Here is a 26,857-nt window from a genome sequence, read left to right as displayed (position 1 = left end):
ATGTATGTACACTCTATTATGACTTGAAGAATGCATACATATACAAATAATGTACAAAAGAAGTCTAATGCCAAGACAATTCTGTATGTGCTTTGTGGCATGTATGCATTATGAGCTACTTCATTTGCGTTTTTGCGCACCAAAGTTGTAAATGTTTGTCACTTCTTCTAATAGCATTCTGGCATGTTAACTGTTTTGTAAGTAGGTCCTAGTTATCCTGTCCAATAAATCAAGAAAGACTAGTGATTTTTACTAGTGGAATGATAAGCCATTCAGATTTTTTTTTTATTATATGACCCACTAATATTTAACGGCAGTGAGTGACAGATTTATGTTTGGTTTTAGAAAACATTCAAGTTCCCCTGTCAAGAAGAATGAGATTTCTTGGACCCGGTGGTTATAATTTAAAGAAACTACAAGCTGAGACGGGTGAGTGAATGTACTCCTGTCACATTGTAGTTTACCTGTTGCGTGTATGTGTCATTTTGGTTTTTGTTGTTTGATTTGTTTGTTTGCTTCAGAAACATATTCACTATACCACACAAACTAGGTTAAATGTGTTGTAGTAATTGTATTCTGATATTGAATAATTAAAACCATGATGATTAAACTTGGCACTGTGATGTTTCCAGTGAAACTGTTATGTGGAAAAGATGAAAAATAAATATAGCAGTGGAGACTGAAATACTGTTGACTTTCGGTGTATAAAAAATCATATGGTACAGGACTGAATTGGTTACAATAAAATGTAAACTAGAAGAACCTGTGGTGATCCCTAAAATTAGTCTTGTGTATGTGCCTACCACCTAATGCATTTTTGGTTGCCGCTTGTGGTAGCCCTCTCATCATAAAATCCCCGATATTCGGGATCCAGAGCCATCAGCAGGTTTAGGGTTCTTGGAGCGTTTTCCATTTGTGGGTCTGATACAACATATGCCAGTGGTGCAGCGGAATGAAGGTTAGCAGTAAAAATATAGCTTTTTAGATATGGCGCTTATGTGAGACACATCTCCTTCGATCATTAGTCCACTTGGCCTACCACATAAGAACATTTATATGTAATTAAAATGGATTGACTGTAATCCCTTTAGTTGTACCTCTTTCTAGTCTTGACTATTTGAAATGAGACACTACTAATTTACAGTTTGCCTTCTACTGGCGTACATCTTTGGGTGGTGTATAAAAATGTCGTATTGGGGGGGCGGAGTCGGACCAGCGAGCAGGGCAGACGTGCTCTGCAACAGCTCCTGACAAGCGAGCACGAAAACCACGTCTAAACCGACATAAAGTGCGCTCACCCTCCTGTAAGTGGGCTCATTGGACCGGGGCAGTCGACCTGAACCCGAAGATGCTAAACACGGCGCTGGGGTCCCCCAGGCACCGCTTTTGCAGACTGAGGCCTACCGGAGGAGGAGGCGGAGAGAGGCGGCCGCTTTCCCGCCAGACGCACCCAGACACTAGTAAGCTGGGAACTAAACCTTTCCCCCCCCCCCCCCTATGGATCGGCGGGGGATATCCCGATCCCCGCCAGACGGAGAACCCAGCACCCTGCAATCTTGGTACAAGCCTGTAGCCCATGTCAGCAGCACGGGAGCGGGGGCCTCCAAAATGGCGGACAAGCACACCTCGGCTCTGCAACTTGGACAGGAGGGAGAGATGCGGCCTGCAAGGCATCGCACACTTCACCTACCGCCCGAGAACACGGAGGAGCTCTACAACAAGCTGTACACCAAACTGTGGTCACGACTTTATGCCCGCAGACAAACCTTCAAGGTGGCGATCAAGGTAGTGGAGGCATGGATCCGCCCGGCAACCCGGCGCCTAATAGGCCGGACCCTCCCTCGCACCCCCAAAGCAGCCCATAGGCGACAATGTAAACAAAGACCTACATGGAGGGTGATCACACCACAGCTACAGGCAGGGTACCGCCGTGGTAGCCATCCCGAACACTACAGCTCACAAACCCGACTAGCACAGGGAACCCCCCGCACCCCACACTTAGCCCAGCAACGTAAACCCGCACCGCTGAAGGGACCTGGGTGGCACCCCACATGCCCCCCCTGCAAACCAAGCAAGGACTCCACTCTTTACCCGGAAAAGCGGGACCAGCTCAGCAGGGGCACAGAGACTGTACCCACATCGGGCTCAGGCCCCCTGAAAATCTGGAGCAGAAAGGTCACCAAGCATCACCGAGAGCCAAGCACTGACGGCAAGAAACATGCCCAGGCACTGGGTATCGGCTAAAGGGCCTATCTCAGCGCCCCTCAGGTGGACATATTACTCCTGCATTTAGAGGGCACGCTTACAACCATCGCTATGCGGACTCATCGCATCCAGTGACTATAAATCTTTTCTACAGCTGCTGCCGCTGCGACAGACCGTTACCAGTAACTTTTTCCTTCAACAGTTATTGCCACTGTGACTCTTATTTACGTTTTATATGTAGTATCTCCCAGTGCAAAGCGGATAACCCACTAACTTATTTAGCCTTATTTAGCATGGTACCTCATTCAGAATGTATCCTTCTTTAGCAGGTTCTCAAGCAATTGAGCAATGCCCAAGCAGTCCACCCATTTCTACTCCACGCCAGTCTTACCCATATTATATCTTAAGCATGATACATGCCCTAACACTGTTTTACCTTGTCACTCAGAATACTGACGATTATTGTTGGGGCACAGTGAGCAACGGCACCGTAATACCCGAGCTCTAACTCCTGATTTAAACTAGTTCCGTAATCACTCATTGTTTGTTAACGTTTCTTGTTTAATTTTATTCTGTTTATAATGCGCTACGATGACACACACCTAAACGACCAGCCAACTCCATATCTTAAGCGCAACTAAAATTGTTCTACGCATGCCTAACTTGGCCTGCCACAACGTGAAAACGAGGTTTAATAGTTAGATACTCTCATTTACTATACATTTCACTCAACCTCAAACGTGACTGAACCACACACTAGCTTGTCTAGCCTAACGATTGTAAGCTTACCTAATATTGTTGAACAGCTTGTTATTTTCTTTCTAAAACAAAAATGTGCAAACCACTCATGCCACTGTTAATCCAAGGTTTAACCATTCATGCACGCTGTTGTGGCGTATGTTTATGCTTTGTAACCATCTGCACAACAAAAATAAAGAATTTAAAAAAAAAAAAAATGTCGTATTGTTTGTGATGAGTTAAAGTAAATTTTGTAGTGTTTCAACATTTCCATTTTGATATGAATCTTTCTAGTAAAAATGTAAACAACTTACTTAAAGACGAGATAGAAACTTGATCAATGAATGGGTCATAAATATGAAAAGAGCTAGATTAGGACATAAAAATAAAATAGTTTATAAAAATGTTTATGTAAATATACAGAAACATACATTTTAACAACACCCAGAAAGTACCCCCAAAACACATGGAAATCCAACAAATGTCACACCCCTAATAGCCCTGATCTGGGGGACCAACATATACAAAAATCACCCAGATCAGTTCAGGGGTTTAGGATTTCCATGAAAGTCATAATTTGACCGACCGCACACGAGACTCCGGACCAAAACAGTTGCAGAGAATCAGGGCTTGCTTTCAGTCTAGTTCGGTAGTTTAAAAACAGAACAAACTTCCGAACATAGTCAATGGTCTTACCCTGGAGCTTGTTCCCATCATCCAGACAAACGATTCTACTGAACAGCACCCTTCTAAGTTGTATAGAACTGAACGCAGGCGATGATGGAAGTCAAGCGGTGCCGAGGAGTTTCCTGCGTTCATGCAAACAAGATGGCCGCCACCTCGTGGTCATCCATTGGTACAGCGGCTTCCCAGACAAACAATTAGAACACTGCAGTTAGAATCGTTGCCAAGTGTTAATAGAGTTTAACAAGCTACTGGGTAGTCTCTGGTTCGTGCGGCTGTTCGGTTCCCGAACCACATAATCACAATTGCAACAGAGCCTTTTTAAAGTATTTTAGTCAAGATCTATTGCAGGGGTCATACTCCTGAGGCAGGAGGCTGGCAAGCAGGCCCCTCTAAGAACACGTGGCAAAGCCATTTCTGCCACAACAGAGAACCTAAATAATGCAGATTCAACAAACAATAGAATACTGATGAGTAACAATAGGGGATGTTGATCAACTACTTCTGTGTAATGGTTAATATTTTTAAAATAATAAAGTTCTTCTTACAATTCTTGTAGTGAGTACAGTGTAATATATTAAGCAGAATTAATAGTTAATCTGTAGTTAAGAGAAATATTACCCATCCATTTAGATTTAGAGGGGAAAGCCCAAGTAGATTGTGTTAAGGGGGAGATGGGGGGGGGGGGGGGAGGAAAGGAACAAATTTCAGCAATAACCGTTTTGTTGCAAGGCTAGCAGCTTAATCAGGAACAAAATGAACTACATCTGTATGTTAGCTACTGTTGTTGTTTAGTTTGTTTATGGCCCAGAAAACCATGCTGTTGGCTCATAAGCAGGAATCCCGATTTGTTCAGCATGATGAGACTCCACATTATGTTAAATATAGTTATTGTCTTTCTTAGGAAGCTACTAGCCAAGATTGAAAGAAAATGTAAAAAAAAAAAAAAAAAAACTAATCCTGTTTTCTATAAGCCATTGTTTTAGTTCAATATGGTCTACCAAATCTTAGAATTACAAGATGGGTTTCTCAGGGTGACCGATTTGGCTCACAAAAAATGTGACACATACTGTATAGATAGAATTCCTCAACAGTAAGCATTTCAATCATTTGTGAAAGAAGATTGCCATGGTCTTGTGTCACAGCATTACACTTTGTTCCACTGCAATGACAGGATATTGTTCTTCTGTGGTTTGTCGGGTGTAAAGGAAAAACATATTTTATAAATTTAAAATCTCTAAATATGGTGTAGCAAACTTTCCACTTCAGCCCCTTTATCTCTGTTTTTCAAATGTTAATTAAAAATTAACATATATTTTTTTAATAAATCATTATACATAGAATTTCTCAAATTTGTTTGTTTGTCAATAAAAGTTTTATATATTTTTTTTTTCTAATATTCTTTGTTATTGCTATATAGGGGTCACTGTGAGTCAAGTAGATGAAGAAACCTTTTCTGTGTTTGCTCCAACACCCAGCGCAATGCATGAAGCAAGAGAGTTCATTAATGAAATTTGCAAAGATGATGTAAGATTATAGCTGATACTTCACTCTGATCTTATAGTAGTGGATGAAATAGCAGTGGTCGTTATAAGATATTTGATGTGTATTGCCACTGTTTTTCAGCAAGATTTGCAGTTGGAATTTGGATCCATATATACTGCCACAATAACCGAAATCAGGTAATCCAAAACATCTTGGCTTGATTTTTGTTTTGTTTTGCTTGTTTTTATATATATATATATTTTTTTTATCTCCAGTCCTGAATAACCTATTGAAGCTACACTCAAACAAACTTGTCTTTGGATTTACTCATTAAGCATTTGCTTTATGAAATATCTTTTGTCCTGTTAAACAGTTGATTTTCCTTCGGGTTAGTTGCAGAAACAAAAGAAAATGTACAGCTTGAAACCTGTTTTGACAATTTGTCTTGTAGGGATATGGGTGTGATGGTTAAACTGTATCAGAATATGACTCCAGTGCTTCTCCATAATTCCCAGCTTGATAATCGAAAGGTAAGCTTATGTATACTTGATATAGTTTAGTCTTCATTCACCCAGTTGAATGCAGAGCTAATAGAGCAGGTTGTAAGAATTCTATTCTGGAAAATAAATGCGTCCTGCTGCTTTCATCATACTCCTATACGGTTCTCTGAATTCTCACATTTTCTTCCTCCAGATAAAATGTCTATTTCTTAAAAGAAAGAAACAGAAAACTGTGTGTTTTTGTTAACCGCTTTATATTGTGAGAATTACAAATAGCAGTTTAAAAGAACACTGTAGTGTCAGAAACACAAATGTGTATTCCTGACACTATAGTTCTAAATTCCCATTTATTCCCCTCCCCCCTCAACCAATCCAGTGATTTCACACATGCGCAGCAAAACATTGCTCTGCACCAATCAGCATCTCTCTAGGATAAGTTTAGCGCCTCCATGCAGAGTGTGGAGATGCTGAAAGTCAGTGCTGTTCGTTGTGCAGCACTGACCCACCAAGCACCCCCAGTGGCTGTCTAAGTGACTGCCACTGGAGGTGTCCGTAGGCAGCAATGTACACAATACCTTTTCTCTGAAAAGACAGTGTTTATATTAAAAATCCTACAGGGACAGGCTATAAAACCCAGAACAACTACATTAAGCTGTAGTTGTTCTGGTGACTATAGCTTCATTTTAACATGTATGAATACATATGTTCTATTTGGTCATAAAATGCTGCTTTTATTTTCTTACATCAAAATAACACCAATTGTATGCTTTCAAAGTACTCACAATATAATAATTTTCTTTTTTTTTTTATATGTAACTTGAAATATCTAATTTCTAACTTATTTGTTCCATTAAATGAAGTAAAAACATTGCATTTAGTGTTATTCTGGATAATAATGTACGCTTTTGACTAAAATGTAAGATGGAATTTATAACATCTCTCCTCCTTAATTGAGAATGTTGGTAAATTCCTAACTTAATATTCTGTTTATTATTTAACTTGACATGCTGACGAATATTATGAATAGTACATGTTGTGGAATGTTTTTTGTAATTTCCATAAATGTTATTTATTTTTCAGATAAAACATCCAAGTGCTCTTGGATTTGAAGTTGGGCAGCAGATCCAGGTACATTATATTGACCTCCCTCCCAAGGGAAAAAAATACCTTATAGCTATATAATAAAGTGTTCATGGCTGACTAGTTGTAGAAGAGTTGTGCTAGGTAAAAGGGAGTAAGGTTATTTGTACTAATCCTTTCAAATTAGATTTTTTTTTTTTGTGGCAAGACTTTAAAGGGACACTATAGTCACCTGAACAACTTTAGCTTAATGAAGCAGTTTTGGTGTATAGAACATGCCCCTGCAGCCTCACTGCTCAAACCTCTGCCATTTAGGAGTTAAATCTCTTTGTTTATGAACCCTAGTCACACCTCCCTGCATGTGACTTGCACAGCCTTCCATAAACACTTCCTGTAAAGAGAGTCCTATTTAGGCTTTCCTTATTGCAAGTTCTGTTTAACCCCTTAAGGACGGAGGACGGTTCAGGACCGTCATCGGCATTTTTGCATTGCCGACCGGTGACGGTCCTGAACCGTCCTAACCGTCCAATGTACTTACCCGATCGCCGTCGTTCCCCCGGTGTGGGGAGACTGCCTGCAGCCAAGACAGTCTCCCCATGGCGGTTTAGGACCCCTGTGGCCATGTGATCGCCCAACAGGGCGACCACATGGTCACAATAGGTGTCCTAGTCTCTGCCTGCAGGGGGACTGTCTGTGCTGACAGGCAGTCTCCCTGCTGCTGTAAAATCAAAAAAAAAAAATTAAAGTGAAAGTTAATAAAAAAAAATATTATTATATATGTGTATATATATGATATATAGACATATATTATACCTATATAATATGTCTATATATCATATATATAATGTCATGCTAAGTGTATTTTTATATTAATATGTACATATATTAATATAAAAATACACTTATAATTAATTTACACACGTATATATATATAATATATATAATAACTATATATATTGTGTATATATATATTATTATAAAATACGAATAATAAATAATTTAAATTAAATTAAAAAAAATAAAAATAATTAAAATTTTTAAAAAATTATATCTATACGAAATTTTATTCTAACTGTATTTTGATATTAATATATATATATTTATATCAAAATACACTTAGAATGAAATTGTATATATATCTATGTATATATAAATAAATAAAAAGAATGCGAACTATCATATGTCGATATACAAAATTACATAAATAATTATATAAATATACACGTAGACTTCAAATATATAAATATGCATATATATTTAAATTCTACGTGCGTATTTATGTAATATTTTTACATAATTAAGTTATTTTATTGATTGCAATTTAAGGGACCTGCCTGCCAACCCAAGCCGAAAGTCCAGAGAATTTAATTTGCTATCACTGTATTTTACCCTGTAACGTTCTACGACACCCTAAAACCTGTACATGGGGGGTACTGTTTTACTCGGGAGACTTCGCTGAACACAAATATTAGTGATTCAAAACAGTAAAACATATCACAGCAATGATATTGTCAGTGAAAGTGACTTTTTTTTGCATTTTTCACACACAAACAGCACTTTTACTGATGATATAATTGTTGTGATACATTTTCCAGTTTTGAAACACTAATATTTGTGTTCAGCAAAGTCTCCTGAGTAGAACAGGACCCCCCATGTACAGGTTTTATAGCGTTTTTGAAAGTTACAGGGTCAAATATATGGGTCAAATATTTTTACATTGAAAATGGCCAGGTTGGTTACGTTGCCTTTGAGAGCGTATGGTAGCCCAGGAATGAGAATTACCCCCATGATGGCATACCATTTGCAAAAGAAGGCAACCCAAGGTATTGCAAATGGGGTATGTCCAGTCTTTTTTAGTAACCACTTGGTCACAAACACTGGCCAAAATTAGCGTTCAATTTAGTTTTTTACTTTTTTCACACACAAACAAATATGAACGCTAACTTTGGCCAGTGTTTGCGACTAAGTGGCTACTAAAAAAGTCTGGACATACCCCATATTGAATACCCTGGGTTGTCTACTTTTAAAAAAAATATGTACATGTGGGGTGTTATTTAGAAATTTATGACAGATAATAGTGTTACAATGTCACTATTGATACATTTTAAAAATGTATGTTTTGAAACCGCAATATCCTACTTGTACTTATAGCCCTATAACATGCAAAAATATAGCAAAAAGCATGTAAACACTGGGTATTTTTGAACTCAGGACAACATTTTGAATCTATTTAGCAGTTTTTTTCATTCGCTTTTGTAGATGAGTAAAAGATTTTTCACTTAAAATTCAAAAAACGTGTATTTTTTTTCAATTTTTCATCATATTCATCATATTTTTTTAAATTAAATTACATGAGATTATATAAATAATGGTATGTAAAGAAAGCCCCTTTTGTCCTGAAAAAAACAATATATAATTTGTATGGGAACAGTAAATGAGAGAGCGGAAAATTACAGCTAAACACAAACACCACAAAAGTGTCAAAAAGATGCCTGGTCGCAAATGTACAACATCGCAAAAAAAGTCCAGTCCTTAAGGGGTTAATTAAGATTTTCTTATCCCCTGCTATGTCAATAGCTTGCTAGACCCTGCAAGAGCCTCCTATATGTGATTAAAGTTCAATTTAGAGATTGAGATACAATTATTTAAGGTAAATTACATCTGTTTGAAAGTGAAACCAGTTTTTTTTTTTTTTTTTTTATGCAGGCTCTGTCAATCATAGCCAGGGGAGGTGTGGCTAGGGCTGCATAAACAGAAACAAAGTGATTTAACTCCTAAATGACAGTGAATTGAGCAGTGAAATTGCAGGCGAATGATCTATACACTAAAACTGCTTTATTTAGCTAAAGTAATTTAGGTGACTATAGTGTTCCTTTAATTCACTATAGCTAAAGACCATACATGTGCTATCAAATATGATGCAACACATTTTCGTTTCTGCTTTTTTTCCTGCCATGTAATATATATATATATATATATATATATATATATATATATATATATATATATATATATAAAAATAAGTTTAGTTCATTTTCAGTTTAGTTTTTTTTTTTATTAAATATACAGGGTTGTTGTTTTTTTTTTTTGGGGGTGGGGAGGGAGATGGAGGGGTTAATTACATAATTGATTCTGTAGATGCCGTTCTATGGGGCTACAGTGCTTACTAGCCAGAACTAATGAAGTCTTTTAACAGGTAAAATACTTTGGGCGTGATCCAACAGATGGCAGAATGAGGCTTTCCCGAAAAGTACTCCAATCACCAGCAGCTACTGTGATTAAAACTCTAAATGACAAGCAGAGTATTACCATAGGAGGGTCAGAGTCTTCATCTTAAGCTGCAGAAAATTTTGACCACATATTTTTCACGTTATTGTACATTTTGTAGATATCTGTTTTAATTATTTGGATAAAAATGGATTTCATACAACCAGTTTGTTGGACTCTTTAATTCAAGCATTTAATTTTGAGACGGAGATTTAATAAAATTTTTGGCACTGTGTGTTTTAAATTGGAGACCATATTCAAATTATTTTCTATAGTTTTAGGTAATCCTGACGTATCTTTTCATATATTTTCTGACATATGATTAATGTGGTTTACATTTTACTACCGGTTTATGGTGTATCATCTACACTAAAAATGTTTACTTTTGTATTCAAGATATATAAACTAGCATGTTCATTCTGTCAGGTATGGAAATCAAAATTCATTATGGACATACTCTTAACATGTGTTTCAACCAAAATGTGGAAACATCATTGGTTTAGATAAGGAGTAGACAACCCTTGACACTCCAGATATGATGGCAAAGCACCAGGGGAGATGTGGTCCACATCTGGAGTGCCACAAGTTGCCTACCCCTGGTCTCGATAAAGGTGTGAACCCATCCAATATCACAATAATAATATAAAAGCATATTATATAGCTCATTGCCCTAGTGGTTTGTTTTTGTTTTGTGGGCACCTATCTCTTCGTGGTTTAGAGTCTTAAATGTCCATGTTTATAAAATATTAAATGATTTTTTTTTTTTTATTAACGTTTAGAAATCTAGAAATTGTTTGGTCACAAAATGTAGAGATTCCAGACTGAATCCAGTACTATCCACAGAACCTCATTGTGATATGTCTGGAATGTCTGTTTTAAGCAGATTATACCAAATATTTATTTATTATTACAAAGGTCAGTCTAAGCACCATAATAATGTTATATTAGTGCATAGACCTCAGAGTTCCCTGAGCTCACTCATTTCTGAGATATGGCTTAGGATGGCAGTGTCTCATGAAAATTACTGCCACTAATGTCGATCAGACAGCTGGAAACCATATTTAAGGATTATTTAATTTTCACCATGTTGTTCATGCACCATTTGCAATAGTAAACTACACTCACGTGAACATACATAAATTATAGGGTGCTGCTGGGGTCAATTCATACAACATACAAGATCCAGCACACTCACTCATTCACTAAACAGCAATTTCAAGGCTCACATAATGTAATTGTTTTATTTAAAAACACCTCACATAGGCAAAAAAAAAATTGGTTTAGTTACAGTTTATGATCATACATTGCATAAGCCTGCCATAACGTTAACGTACGCCATTCTTGGCAGGTCCTCTAGCAACTCGCATTTAGTTAAAGGGACACTCCAGTGCCAAGAAAACAATCCGTTTTCCTGGCACTGCAGGTCCCCTCTCCCTCCCTCCCTCCCTCCCTCCCCCATCCCAGGTTGCTTTACCGGTATCCAGCGCCAATGTCCCTTGGCGCTGGTTCAGGGTCTGCCCACGCTGGTTCAGGGTCCCCCACCGGTGGCGAAGACCTATTGCACATGCGCGGCCGGCGGCGGGGGAAACCTAATGCCCCGCATGCACATTAGACCTACCCATAGGAAAGCATTGAAAAATGCTTTCAATGCTTTCCAATTGGGATTTCAGCGACGCTGGAGGTCCTCACATATCTGTGCTATAAACCTGGAAGTGCCCTCTAGTGGCTGTCTTGTAGACAGCCACTAGAGGAGGAGTTAACCCTGCAATGTAAATATTGCAAATTATGAAAACTGTAATATTTACAGTTGCAGGGTTAAGGCTAGTGGGAATTGGCACCCAGACCACTCCAATGGGCAGAAGTGGTCTGGGTGCCTGCAGTGTCCCTTTAACTAGCTCATCCTCTGTTTATTTACTTTTTCTGGCTATTCTCAGCCAACCTGCACCTTTCACTTTCAGGCACATCTTCTGCTATTTATGACACCCCACTCACCTCCCTCCCTCCCCTTTTCTAACACCAGTTGTTTTAAGTGTTAAACTCTATCAGATTGATCAGTATTGCTTCAGACCTGAGGAAGAGAGGACAACTCTTGAAAGCTTTTCTTTGAAATATTATGTTAGTCCAATAAACACAAAATGTACCTTTTTATTCTGCAGCTCTCCCCCTCATCATTTTACTCTTCAATCCTCTACGAATGACACCAAACGGTTTTGTGCATTTTCCTCCATTTTTGTTTGATTCCTCGTTCAGTCAATTAACATTTCTGAGTTTGGACTTTTGGATTAACTATTGATTGCGCATAATTCAGAATAATCAGTCTTCTTCTTTAGCTGTACTCCATGATCACATTGCCAGTATTCCTTTTATACAATTATTTTATCCCGTTGTCTTTGAAATTTATCAACAGTTACTCATGCCATTCTCATATTTGTATAGCAAGAACGTACACCCACACAAAAATAAAGGAACAGTGTAGCCACCAGAACCACTATAGCTCAATGTAGTAAGCCTCTCCATGCAGGGCCAGCAGTGTAAATGCTGCTTTTTCAGAGATTTCAATACATGCAATAGTATTTATAATAAAGTTTTTGAAAATCAACAATGCAGATTAAAAAAATAGAACATGCTCTCTATCACTCTGTTGCATAATTAGCAATAGTTGTAGGTGTGTATGCAATCCCCCCTTTAAAGATACAGTAGAGAAGGAAGGAAGTTATATGTGGAGGAAGAGGACGGGGGGAAAGCAATTGGGGGGACATCCACATCATGCATTTCTTAATAGTGGTACTGCACTTCTGAAGAGCTTGCAAGGATGAGCTAATGTGGGTACTAACAACTTAGAGGGAGAGTGAAAGTGGAGAATTAGTATTATCGGGAGGGAAGATTAAAAAGCTCAGTTTTAGAAAGCGGGAAGACATCCAATCAAAGATGGAAAAGAGGCAACCGGTGACGCGTTCTATGACCGCGAGGGAGAGATCAGTGAAATATACCTGGGTGTCACTGCATACTGGTGGTAGTGGAAATTAAAGGAAAGAAGTTTGCCAAAAGAGGTAGTGTAAAGGGTACCAAGAAAAGAGCCTTGGGAACTGACCAAGATTGCATGTGCTGGGCCCTCTTTTCATTATACTTAACTATATAGGAGCCGTGGTGGAACTAACATAGCAAGGGCCTCTTGCACAAGGTTGGCCAAAATGTAGATTCCCAACTGTCGTACAAGTCCCACAATCCTTTGCTATTTAGTACTGAGCAGTATTTGTGTGTTTGAATTCAAGGCATGTTTCTGTATGGAGTATGTGTGAATGTTGGTGTTTGAAAGCAGGCATGCATTTGTGTGCAGTGTATACACTGCCACATACAGTGATCTACACACACACACACGTCTTAATTTTATGTTTGCAGACACCCTCCTGTTAACATACCTTTTGTCTGCAGGAGAGTGGCTTGCTTGGGGTGCTGCTGGCTGAGGTTGATGTGTGGGAGCCATGCAGCAGCTCACTCCTTTCTCCCTGTGCCGCCTCCTCCAAACCATGCTCTGTCTCTCTGGGAGGAAGTGGTCAACAGTCACTTTGTCCCAGCACCCGATACTACAGGGGCCCGGTCATGCTCTTTAAGTGCCCCAGTGATTGACTGGACCCCTGTTATTCAGTACCCATCAGTTGGTCCTAAGTGCATGGGGCACCCGATTGGCCTTCCCCTTCATGCGGATCCCAGTGCTGCCAAGGTTGTCACAACCTGGTGGCAGCCCTAGCCATAAAGAATCATTGAATACAATGATTCTCTATAGAGGAGGAGTAGACGCCTCGTGTCAAGTGCCATGCATGTACCTACATTCCCCAATGCTCCTCTCTGAGGAGCATTGAATTGTCACATCACCCCGGAGGCACGACTCAATGGAAGATCAGTGCTGGGGTCTGCGCCTGGCGTTGGAATTAGGTACGTTGAAAACTTACCTAATAGTTATGCCCCATCAGGCATTTATAATGTAACCTTTTTTTTTTTTTTTTTTAATCAGGGTTCAAATAAACTTATGCTGTCCAAGGAGGCTATGAGAATTTTTCATGTGTCTTTGTGTCCATGAGAGTGATACCATGTCTGGAAATATAATAATATTTTTTTATTTCTTCAAAAAGGGAGTGTGGCTGTTTGTCATTAACTTACACAATAATTAAATAAACTGAAAAAACGAAACAAACACATTTTGTACCTGTTCCTTTTGAATTTAAATAAGTAATAAAGGATGGGTTGTCAACACACCTACAGTTTACACAGGATGCCCTCAGGACTAAGACTAGCCCTGATCAGTTTGTTAAGTGAATTGTTATACTTGTCGTAACAATTTAGCTTACTGTAGTTTCAGGAGATGTCAATGTAACCTAATTGAATATGCAAATATTGGGGATAAAAGACACATTTACAAGTGAATTGCTTTTAATGAATAGATAGCTGGGGTTTTACATTCAGTTTGGCTAACTGTTGCACACAAATTTAGCAATTCAGCTAGTAATTTCAAACTTGATGAATATCCGCTAAAATAGTGATTTGTGGTTAATGAAAACTCAAGTGTTTTTTACTGCGCACTAAATACTTAGCAATATGGCAAAAGTTTAAAATAACTGCTAAAAGGATAGTAAAATCCAATCCAGATATTTATATTAAAGGTAATGTGGAGCTAAATTGTGAAATCTGGCTTCGAATTAAGAAAATCTCCTTGGAAAGTTGAATATTTAGAATTGTATTTATATATTATATATATATTACTCTAGAATATATTTGAATATAGAGTAGAAAACGAGAGAGAAAATATAACTGCGACTAGTAGGTTTTATAAAGTAATTTAACCCCTTAGGGACCAAACTTCTGGGAAAAAAAGGGAATCATGACATGTCACGTGTCCTTAAGGAGTTAAAAAGTAACTTAAAGAGACACTCCAAACACCAAAACCACTAACCACTACATCTTATTGTAGTGGATGTGGCTAGAAAACTATGGGTGCACTGAAAACACACTCTTTCATCTTAAGATATTATCTTTAAGGAATACCCTTCTTCATTATCCATCCAGGAGGAAGGTGGGACTGGGAGGGGGTCTGGCAAGAGGGGCAGGATGGCAATGGTCTGTTGGGCCACTAGAATGGAGAGGATTGTGGTCTGCTGCCTTGTATAACAATACTAAAATATATCACATTATAGCATTTTCTTACTATTATTCCTTTCTAGGTTACTAGGTTTGTTCTGTGTGTTCACGAAGTGCAGTGTTTGTAAGAAATGAGGATATAAGGATTCTGCAGTGGCACATTACTGCGTCCCTTTCATTGTTACCCTTTTTGGTACTGCTGACCTGTCAAGGGGCTTATTGAGGTTTATTTACAAAATGGAGAATTGTAGCAGAATAGTAGCAAGGTCATAAGGTAACCGGGAGCAATTCCATTATTTGTGTATCTCCTCCAAACCATACTTGTATAGCCCCAACAGATTTCTGGTCACACACACACACAGTCGTATAGACACCGTATCAGTAACTTTTACAGTCAGTCACATACACATAAGTGTATACCCACCCAGTATCAGTAGCATACACAATCACATACAGTCACCTACACATAGTCATAAAGACACAGTAAGAGCTGGACTGGGAATAAAAAGCAGCCCTGGAATTTTTTCTATACCAGCCTTATCATACATTGTGCCAGTATAGTGAGCAAATATTCATGTGGGGGAAAAAGAAGACTGAAAATTATTTAAAGAATCACTATAGTGTCAGGAAAACAAACTCGGTTTCCTGACACTATATAACCCTTAGGTGCCCCCCTTCAGCCTTTTACCTTTATCCAGCACCGGGCTCCCTCGGCGCTGGTGACCTTTCCTCCCCCGCCGACGTCGCTACCGAGTGGAGCGGAATGCAAATGCATGGCAAGAGCCGCGTGTGCATTCAAACAGTCCATAGGAAAGCATTTCTCAATGCTTTCCTATGGACATTCTGCACGCTGAATGCGATTTTCGCATTCAAGAGTCACAGAAGCGCCTCTAGCGGCTGTCTGGAAGACAGCCACTAGAGGCTGGATTAACCCTGCAATGTAAAGATAGCAGTTTCTCTGAAACTGCTATGTTTACAGCTGCAGGGTTAAAACCTGGGGGACCTGGCACCCAGACCACTTCATTGAGCTGAAGTGGTCTGGGTGACTATAGTGTCCTATTAACCAACATGAAAGAGCTGATATATACTTAGCAGACATAACATTTTACAGTCAATGCTTCAGCCGTATTGCCTTGCAGTTTAGAGGGATTGAAATATTGTCTGTAGACTGTTGCATGTCTGATTTAAATAAAGACGTTATTGTGTTTATGTTTGACACCAGGCCAAGAAAGGCTGAAAGACATGCAGGGTTATTATTAACTAAACTAATAATTTTTGCAAATGGAAATCTGACTTGCAAAATTTAGGCTAAAATAGTCAAGTTACCACTCTCTAGGAGAGTAGGACAATCTTCCCAAATCAGTTATGTTTACCTTATTTATGCTGTTCGGATTTTCACTTCTTGCAATTTATAGTTTTGTGAATATCCCTATGAGGAGTGCAAAGCCCTCGTACATTTTATCTATGTGTATGGGATTTCTAAGTGTGTTAAGTGGGGATCTCCCCATTGGGGCTCTGATTTGCCAAGACCCCAGAAGGTGACAGGGCCCCTTTAAGCCCTGTAATTACACTTGCTTAACCCCTTAAGGACCAAACTTCTGGAATAAAAGGGAATCATGACGTGTCAGACATGTCATGTGTCCTTAAGGGGTTAAAGGGATTCTATAGTGCCAGGGGAAAAAAAGGAGTTCTCCAGGCACTAAAGAATTCTACAGTGCCCCCTCCCTTCTCCCGTTGGTCTGAAGGGGTTAAAACCCCTTAAGTCACTTACCTGAATCCAGCACTGATGTCCCTCGGCGCTGGTTCAGGCTCCACCCACGCTCCTCCCGCAACGTCAGCAGCCGCAACCGCATTAGGATTTCCCCATAAGAAAGTATTATTCAATGTTTCCTATGGGGAAAAATCTGACGCTGGTGGTTCTCATGCAGAGCGTGAGGACGTCCAGCGTCAGATAACGGACCAAAGGTCCGTTTTAAACCAGGAAGTCCCTAGAGGTGGAGTTAACCCTGGATAGTAATTATTGCAGTTTCTAAATAGCTGCAATAATTGCAATTGCAGGGTTATGGGACATGGGACTTTGCACCCAGACCACTTCAATGATGTGAAGTGGTCTGGTGCCTACAGTGTCACTTTAATGTAGTGTTATTTAACTCATGAGTCGAACTTCCAAATTGGATTTCCATGCACTTTCATTCGGTGCCCACCGACTGGAGTACATTTTAGGCTGTAGGCTAGTGCCTTTAGCACTCCAGATATTGTAAACTACATCTCCCATAGTGCTATTACCGTCACGGGCGGACCATAAGGAGCAGCCTCATGGGGTTTGATGGGGTTTTCATGGGTAGCGCGTGCGGCAGGTTTCGGCGGGAAGCTCACTCTCAGGTAACGTACCTGATTGGTTAGTTGCAGCGCGAGCCACCTGGTGCCAAAATTCGATTCATCTCAGCTGGTGACAAAACATAATCGGAGATTGGCTGTTGTAAGTATAAAGCTGAAGCCCCACCCACGCTCCCTCTTTCTCTTTCAGGAACCTGTCGTGACTTTATTATGGGATATAAGTCACCCTTCTGGGCATCACAGGATGGTGGATTTGGTTGGAAAATATATATTTATGGCTCCTGGCTTTAAGGGGTGGAGCCTGAAAATGGTTCATGGTTATTTGGTTTTGAAGTTATGGTTATTATTATTATTATGGATATTAAATCAGAATTGTTAAATCCGTAATAAAAGTCACAGCCATTTGCCAAATGTTTTCATTTATAAGTCAATAAACAGTTAAAGGAAGAAGGTGTGTTTTTATTTATATTATGTATCATTAAGAATGCAACATTCAAACCCCATGCTGGCAAAACATCAGGGGAGTTGTAGTTCCCATCTGGAGTGCTAAAGGTGTTTTTCCACTGATTTAGGCAAATGCCCACAGTAAATGTTTACCTGTAGTATTGCCTTCCCTTTGTGCAAAGAAGAGTCCCCAGCACCGGAAAGAGTTTTAGAAAATGTTAGTACATACTAAAACAGTGAAGAATAGTAACTGAGCTAATGTTGCCATTAAACAATGGGTCACACTAATAATTACATATTACAAAAAGATTTAAAACCACCAACTTAATGTAGGCAGTGCTGCTTTATTTTACTGCCACAATATATTTATATCTGAAACCACATCATTTGTATGCTACTGCCTTTAGTGTCAAAGGTATTCAAGGAGCTGATGAGGACAAGGAGGCACAGGAACTGAGAGGAGGTGTAAAGTTTTATTGTCAAGCAGCTCAGCTCATTGGCTGCCAGGATTGTTTGTTTTCATGCTGTTTCCTTGGCGGTCATAAACAAGAGTAAACTCCAACCACTTATCTCCTCTACAAGTCTGGTGATCTAAAGAGGCGCGTTAATAATAAAAAAAAAAGCGACCTCAGAAAAAAAACAACACAAAAAAACTACAAGTGTGAAGCTCTAGGCGCCATCTTTGTTCATGGCACTAAATTAAATAGGAGTAATAAAAGTTAAAATGCCTTCAATTTAAAAAAAAAAAAACAAAAAAAAAAAAACATTAGTAGAATTCACCCTTTACTATCACTGTGTATCTGATACTGTTTAATTTCGTTTTAAACATTGTGGCTGTGTGTAATCTTTAATGCTAAGCCTTGTTGCTGATCTCTAATTTCCCCAGGACTCTCAGTCAGTCAGGCTGGTGTCTGTTATGAATGGGAATGCAGCCACAGCAGCTGGATAGATAATATTCACCATAAATGCTTTAATTTGCCAATTTTTTCCCATTGGCCCTCACTAAAAATGGCCGGCATTGTCTCGTAAGCCCCGCCCATCTGCAGGAACGCCCACAGCTAGACGTGACTTCCTGTTTCGCGTACGAGGTTAGAACGTTGGAATGTGCCCAGCGCGCTGCCGTAGCCCCTGCGAAACCATTCTGTAGAGCCCGTTCCAGTTCTCGTTGGAGGAAGAGAAAGAAGAGAATCGGGTTACAAGATGGCGGGCGTCTGAGGTACGAGTTGAGCGGAGGAGGAGGCTGGGGGAGACCGTAATAAGAAGCGGGGCAGACAGCGCGCCCGAGCCCAGCAGCCCCAGCTCGTTCCACCACAAAGGCCCGACCCCGTGTAATCCGCCCAGCATGGTCCGTGGCGGGGGCTGCTCGTGAAGCTGGCAGGGGACAGAGCAGCTGAGGGGAGCAGCGACGGGGGAGAAGGGGAAGAGCGGGAGCAGCTATCGGGGGAATCCGGGGAGTGCGACGGCATCATGTCGGACACCAGGCGGCGGGTGAAGGTCTACACCCTGAACGAGGACCGCCAATGGGACGACAGGGGTACCGGGCATGTGTCCTCCACCTACGTGGAGAGGCTGAAGGGGATGTCCCTCCTGGTCAGGGCCGAATCCGACGGTGAGTATGGGGGACCGGGCAGAGCGCAACCGGTTACCGCCGGCATAGAGGGAGTGGGTGTACATTAATGTGTGTGTGTTGGTACATGAATAACTGTGTATGTACACACAAAACATTGTGTACATAAATTACTGTGTAGTGTGTGTGTGTGTGTGTGTACATAACTGTGTGTGTACGTAAATTACTGTATGTGGTGTGTGTGTACGTAAATTACTGTATGTGGTGTGTGTGTACGTAAATTACTGTATGTGGTGTGTGTGTACGTAAATTACTGTATGTGGTGTGTGTGTACGTAAATTACTGTATGTGGTGTGTGTGTACGTAAATTACTGTATGTGGTGTGTGTGTGTACGTAAATTACTGTATGTGGTGTGTGTGTGTACGTAAATTACTGTATGTGGTGTGTGTGTGTACGTAAATTACTGTATGTGGTGTGTGTGTGTACGTAAATTACTGTATGTGGTGTGTGTGTGTACGTAAATTACTGTATGTGGTGTGTGTGTGTACGTAAATTACTGTATGTGGTGTGTGTGTGTACGTAAATTACTGTATGTGGTGTGTGTGTGTACGTAAATTACTGTATGTGGTGTGTGTGTGTACGTAAATTACTGTATGTGGTGTGTGTGTGTACGTAAATTACTGTATGTGGTGTGTGTGTACGTAAATTACTGTATGTGGTGTGTGTGTACGTAAATTACTGTATGTGGTGTGTGTGTACGTAAATTACTGTATGTGGTGTGTGTGTACGTAAATTACTGTATGTGGTGTGTGTGTACGTAAATTACTGTATGTGGTGTGTGTGTACGTAAATTACTGTATGTGGTGTGTGTGTACGTAAATTACTGTATGTGGTGTGTGTGTACGTAAATTACTGTATGTGGTGTGTGTGTACGTAAATTACTGTATGTGGTGTGTGTGTACGTAAATTACTGTATGTGGTGTGTGTGTACGTAAATTACTGTATGTGGTGTGTGTGTACGTAAATTACTGTATGTGGTGTGTGTGTACGTAAATTACTGTATGTGGTGTGTGTGTACGTAAATTACTGTATGTGGTGTGTGTGTACGTAAATTACTGTATGTGGTGTGTGTGTACGTAAATTACTGTATGTGGTGTGTGTGTGTGTACGTAAATTACTGTATGTGGTGTGTGTGTGTGTGTGTACGTAAATTACTGTATGTGGTGTGTGTGTGTGTGTGTACGTAAATTACTGTATGTGGTGTGTGTGTGTGTGTGTACGTAAATTACTGTATGTGGTGTGTGTGTGTGTGTGTGTACGTAAATTACTGTATGTGGTGTGTGTGTGTGTGTACGTAAATTACTGTATGTGGTGTGTGTGTACGTAAATTACTGTATGTGGTGTGTGTACGTAAATTACTGTATGTGGTGTGTGTGTGTGTGTACGTAAATTACTGTATGTGTAGTGTGTGTGTAGTGTGTACATAAATTACTGTGTGTGTAGTGTGTACATAAATTACTGTGTGTGTAGTGTGTACATAAATTACTGTAGGTGTAGCGTGCACGCACATGAATAACTGTGTGGTGAATGTGCAATGCTTGTACATATAGCTACATCCAGAGTGTTCATTACACAAGCAATTTAAAAAAAAATAAAAAAATCTGCTCTCACTTCTTGATAAATGTATTGTATTGTAACTCTGTGCCTTCACCATTTATAACTAAACATTTAGGCTGCTGCACCTTTTGGGAAGCTTAGTCTACATTACAGTGGTGGCCAAAAGGTAGATAGGTCCTCTATTTGTGGCAAAAGTACAATTGCCATGTTGCTTTACGAGTCTGACCAAGCATTGTGGGATTTGTGCAACAACTGGTGATATCTGCTTCCTGGCTCCTCTATGTCTACAATAATTGGGGTGCCTGAGGTCATCCACCTTTTGCTTTTATTGTTACATACCCACATTTATTTTCACTGAGTGTTGTTTGACCTGGGTTATATGAACATGTCTCCATTTGTGTATATATAAAAGTCAAAATGGGTATTGTCAAAAGGTGCAGTAATTCCCTGGCAGTTTTAGTAGTACTTATTATTCGAGGCTGACAAAACATTGAGACCTTTTGACTAAACATGGGTTGAGGAGTGTATAGCTATTGTGTTTTAGATGAAAGCAAAGGGGATCATGCATTTTATTTTTAATATAAATATTTTGTGTGTGTGTATTCAGATTTAAAAATAGTTAGAATCAGTTCTTATTGTTCTAAAATGATATAATATATATATATATATATATATACCATATTTATTTGAATATAATCTGCACATCAATTTTTGAAACCTGAAAGCTTCCAAATAAAATTATCAAGAATGAAATTCACATGGCGACAAAAATGCAAGGTACAGCGATGCAAATTTTGCCCAGTGAATTTCGCCCCAAATCTAATACATCAACGAATCTAAAGCAAATTCAAATTTTGGAAACTTTTTTTATTTTGGCAAAAAAAAGGTGCGCATTAGATTAGAGGTGTGTGTGTGTGTGTGTGTGTGTGTGTGTATATATATAGTATATGTAATTACAGTGCTGTTCTCTCTTGCTAGTATTATGCAAAGTTGAAATGATAGAAGAATCCAATATGCCTGCACTTCAGATTCAATAATATTAGTGCTCGGCGCAAATCCAGCAAAAAAATCTAAATTTCCAAAAATAGAGTGCACTCCAAGATCTTGATATAGATGAATAAAATATAACTTTTAATTCATATAGTGTAAAACAAAAAATATACATCAATGTTTTGGTTCACATCCAGGAGCCTTCCTCAGGATGGCAAAGAAGTGTGTAGCATTAGGAGGAGGTCCTTAACGAAAAAAAAAAAGCTGTGTGTGTGTTAGGGATCGACCGATTATCGGTTTTACCGATATTCGGCAGTATCGGCCAATATAGCTACCGATATTGCCGATAATACCTCCTAGGACCGCCAGGCTCATTACAAGCCTGGGGGGGGGGCGGCAGCAAGCACTGACTTATGCTCCTGCAGCTCCCCAGTGTAAATCTCGCGAGACCCGCGGCCGCAGAGCGTTGCCACGGGTTACCATGGCAACGCTCCGCGCGGCACTAAGGGCCGCGAGATATACACTGGGGAGCTGCTGGCAAGGTAAGTCAGCGCTTGCTGCCGGCCCCTCCACAGTACTTAACAAACCACCGGACCACCAGGGAATACTATATCCCCCCTCCCTGGTAAGAAGTAGGGAGGGAGGACCAAAAGAAAAAAAAAAACACAATTTAAATATAAAAAAATAATAAAAATAATTAACATAAAAAATCCCCCCCCCCCCATTTTACACAAATTACATCACTACACAAACACACACACACTGTATTACATACACACACTGTATTACATACACACACTGTATTACTTACATACACACACTGTATTACTTACATACACACACTGTATTACTTACATACACACACTGTATTACTTACATACACACACTGTATTACTTACATACACACACACTGTATTACTTACATACACACACACTGCATTACACACACACACACACACTGCATTACATATACACACACACTGCATTACATATACACACACACTGCATTACATATACACACACACTGCATTACATATACACACACACTGCATTACATACACACACACACACTGCATTACATACACACACACACACTGCATTACATACACACACACACACTGCATTACATACACACACACACACTGCATTACATAAACACACACACACTGCATTACATACACACACACTGCATTACATATACACACACTGCATTACATACACACACACACTGCATTACATACACACACACACACACTGCATTACATACACACACACACACTGCATTACATACACACACACACACTGCATTACATACACACACACACACTGCATTACATACACACACACACACTGCATTACATACACACACACACACTGCATTACATACACACACACACACTGCATTACATACACACACACACACTGCATTACATACACACACACACACTGCATTACATACACACACACACACTGCATTACATACACACACACACACTGCATTACATACACACACACACACTGCATTACATACACACACACACACTGCATTACATACACACACACACACTGCATTACATACACACACACACACACTGCATTACATACACACACACACTGCATTACATACACACACACACACTGCATTACATACACACACACACACTGCATTACATACACACACACACACTGCATTACATACACACACACACACTGCATTACATACACACACACACTGCATTACATACACACACACACACACACACTGCATTACATACACACACACACACACACTGCATTACATACACACACACACACACTGCATTACATACACACACACACACACTGCATTACATACACACACACACACACTGCATTACATACACACACACACACACTGCATTACATACACACACACACACACTGCATTACATACACACACACACACACTGCATTACATACACACACACTGCATTACATACACACACACACACTGCATTACATACACACACACACTGCATTACATACATACACACACACACTGCATTACATACACACACACACTGCATTACATACACACACACACTGCATTACATACACACACACACACTGCATTACATACACACACACACACTGCATTACATACACACACACACACTGCATTACATACACACACACACACTGCATTACATACACACACACACACTGCATTACATACACACACACACACTGCATTACATACACACACACACACTGCATTACATACACACACACACACTGCATTACATGCACACACTGCATTACATGCACACACTGCATCACATGCGCACACTGCATCACATGCGCACACTGCATCACATGCGCACACTGCATCACATGCGCACACTGCATTACACGCGCACACTGCATTACACGCACACACTGCATTACACGCGCACACTGCATTACACGCGCACACTGCATTACATGCGCACACTGCATTACATGCGCACACTGCATTACATGCGCACACTGCATTACACGCGCACACTGCATTACACGCGCACACTGCATTACACGCGCACACTGCATTACACGCGCACACTGCATTACACGCGCACACTGCATTACATGCGCACACTGCATTACATGCGCACACTGCATTACATGCGCACACTGCATTACATGCGCACACTGCATTACATGCGCGCGCACACTGCATTACGCGCACACACTGCATTACGCGCACACACACTGCATTACGCGCACACACACTGCATTACGCGCACACACTGCATTACGCGCACACACACTGCATTACGCGCACACACACTGCATTACACACACACACACACACTGCATTACACACACACACACACACTGCATTACACACACACACACACACACACCATTACACACACACACACACACTGCATTACACACACACACACTGCATTACACACACACACACTGCATTACATGCGCGCACACACTGCATTACATGCGCGCACACACTGCATTACATGCGCGCACACACTGCATTACATGCGCACACACTGCATTACACGCGCACACTGCATTACACGCGCACACTGCATTACACGCGCACACTGCATTACACGCGCACACTGCATTACATGCGCACACTGCATTACATGCGCACACTGCATTACATGCGCGCGCACACTGCATTACATGCGCGCGCACACTGCATTACATGCGCGCGCACACTGCATTACATGCGCGCGCACACTGCATTACGCGCACACACACTGCATTACGCGCACACACACTGCATTACGCGCACACACTGCATTACGCGCACACACACTGCATTACGCGCACACACACTGCATTACGCGCACACACACTGCATTACACACACACACACACACTGCATTACACACACACACACACACTGCATTACACACACACACACTGCATTACACACACACACACACACACACCATTACACACTGCATTACATGCGCGCACACACTGCATTACATGCGCGCACACACTGCATTACATGCGCACACGCACTGCATTACATGCGCACATGCACTGCATTACATGCGCACACGCACTGCATTACATGCGCACACGCACTGCATTACATGCGCGCACACGCACTGCATTACATGCGCGCACACGCACTGCATTACATGCGCGCGCACGCACTGCATTACATGCGCGCGCACGCACTGCATTACATGCGCGCGCACGCACTGCATTACATGCGCGCGCACTGCATTACGCGCGCGCTGCATTACGCGCGCGCTGCATTACATGCGCGCGCGCACTGCATTGCATGCGCGCACTGCATTGCATGCGCGCTGCATTGCATGCGCGCGCTGCATTGCATGCGCGCGCCGCATTACATGCGCGCACCGCATTACATGCGCGCACCGCGTTACATGCGCGCGCACCGCGTTACATGCGCGCGCACCGCGTTACATGCGCGCGCACCGCGTTACATGCGCGCGCACCGCGTTACATGCGCGCGCACCGCGTTACATGCGCGCGCACCGCGTTACATGCGCGCGCACCGCGTTACATGCGCGCGCACCGCGTTACATGCGCGCGCACCGCGTTACATGCGCGCGCACCGCGTTACATGCGCGCGCACCGCGTTACATGCGCGCGCACCGCGTTACATGCGCGCGCACCGCGTTACATGCGCGCACCGCGTTACATGCGCGCGCACCGCGTTACATGCGCGCGCACCGCGCCACATGCGCGCGCACCGCGCCACATGCGCGCGCACCGCGCCACATGCGCGCGCCGCGCCGCATGCGCGCGCGCCGCGCCGCATGCGCGCGCGCACCGCGCCGCATGCGCGCGCGCACCGCGGCGCACACACACACACACTGCATTACACACACACACACTGCATTGCATTACACACGCACACACTGCATTACATGCACACGCACACACTGCATTACATGCACACACTGCATTACATGCACACGCACACTGCATTACATGCACACGCACACTGCATTACATGCACACGCACACTGCATTACATGCACACGCACACTGCATTACATGCACACGCACACTGCATTACATGCACACACACTGCATTATGCACACACTGCATTACATGCACACACACTGCATTACATGCACACACACTGCATTACATGCACACACTGCATTACACACACACACTGCATTACACACGCATTACATACACACACACACTGCATTACATACACACACACACACTGCATTACATACACACACTGCATTACATATACACACACACACACACACTGCATTACATATACACACACACACACTGCATTACATATACACACACAC

General features: G+C 41.2%; 2 protein-coding genes across 5 annotated transcripts in view; both read left to right on the top strand.

Moving 5' to 3' along the window:
- The window catches only part of PNPT1 (polyribonucleotide nucleotidyltransferase 1), a 58,292-nt gene extending 48,047 nt beyond the window's left edge, over positions 1–10,245 (top strand). The window contains exons 23-28 of the mRNA XM_063441405.1: positions 346–429; positions 5,048–5,154; positions 5,254–5,309; positions 5,564–5,642; positions 6,693–6,740; positions 9,889–10,245. Coding sequence (XP_063297475.1) covers positions 346–429; positions 5,048–5,154; positions 5,254–5,309; positions 5,564–5,642; positions 6,693–6,740; positions 9,889–10,029 — 515 coding nt within the window. The 3' untranslated portion in view covers positions 10,030–10,245. The remainder of the gene's footprint in view (positions 1–345; positions 430–5,047; positions 5,155–5,253; positions 5,310–5,563; positions 5,643–6,692; positions 6,741–9,888) is intronic.
- An 8,740-nt stretch (positions 10,246–18,985) lies between these two features.
- Positions 18,986–26,857, top strand: part of PPP4R3B (protein phosphatase 4 regulatory subunit 3B) — a 40,136-nt gene continuing 32,264 nt past the window's right edge. For 3 of the 4 annotated variants that reach the window (XM_063443731.1, XM_063443730.1, XM_063443729.1), the window contains exon 1: positions 18,987–19,482. In XM_063443731.1, the coding sequence (XP_063299801.1) occupies positions 19,341–19,482 (142 nt within the window). In that variant the 5' untranslated portion in view covers positions 18,987–19,340. Of the gene's footprint in view, positions 19,483–26,857 lie in introns of all 4 variants that reach the window. The other variant, XM_063443728.1, reaches the window with a different exon arrangement.

This window comes from Pelobates fuscus, chromosome 2, assembly GCF_036172605.1.
Source record: "Pelobates fuscus isolate aPelFus1 chromosome 2, aPelFus1.pri, whole genome shotgun sequence".
In the NCBI taxonomy this organism is placed as follows: Eukaryota; Metazoa; Chordata; class Amphibia; order Anura; family Pelobatidae; genus Pelobates; species Pelobates fuscus.
The sequence above is the reverse complement of the archived record's forward strand: the minus strand, read 5'-3'. Positions and strand labels throughout refer to the sequence as shown.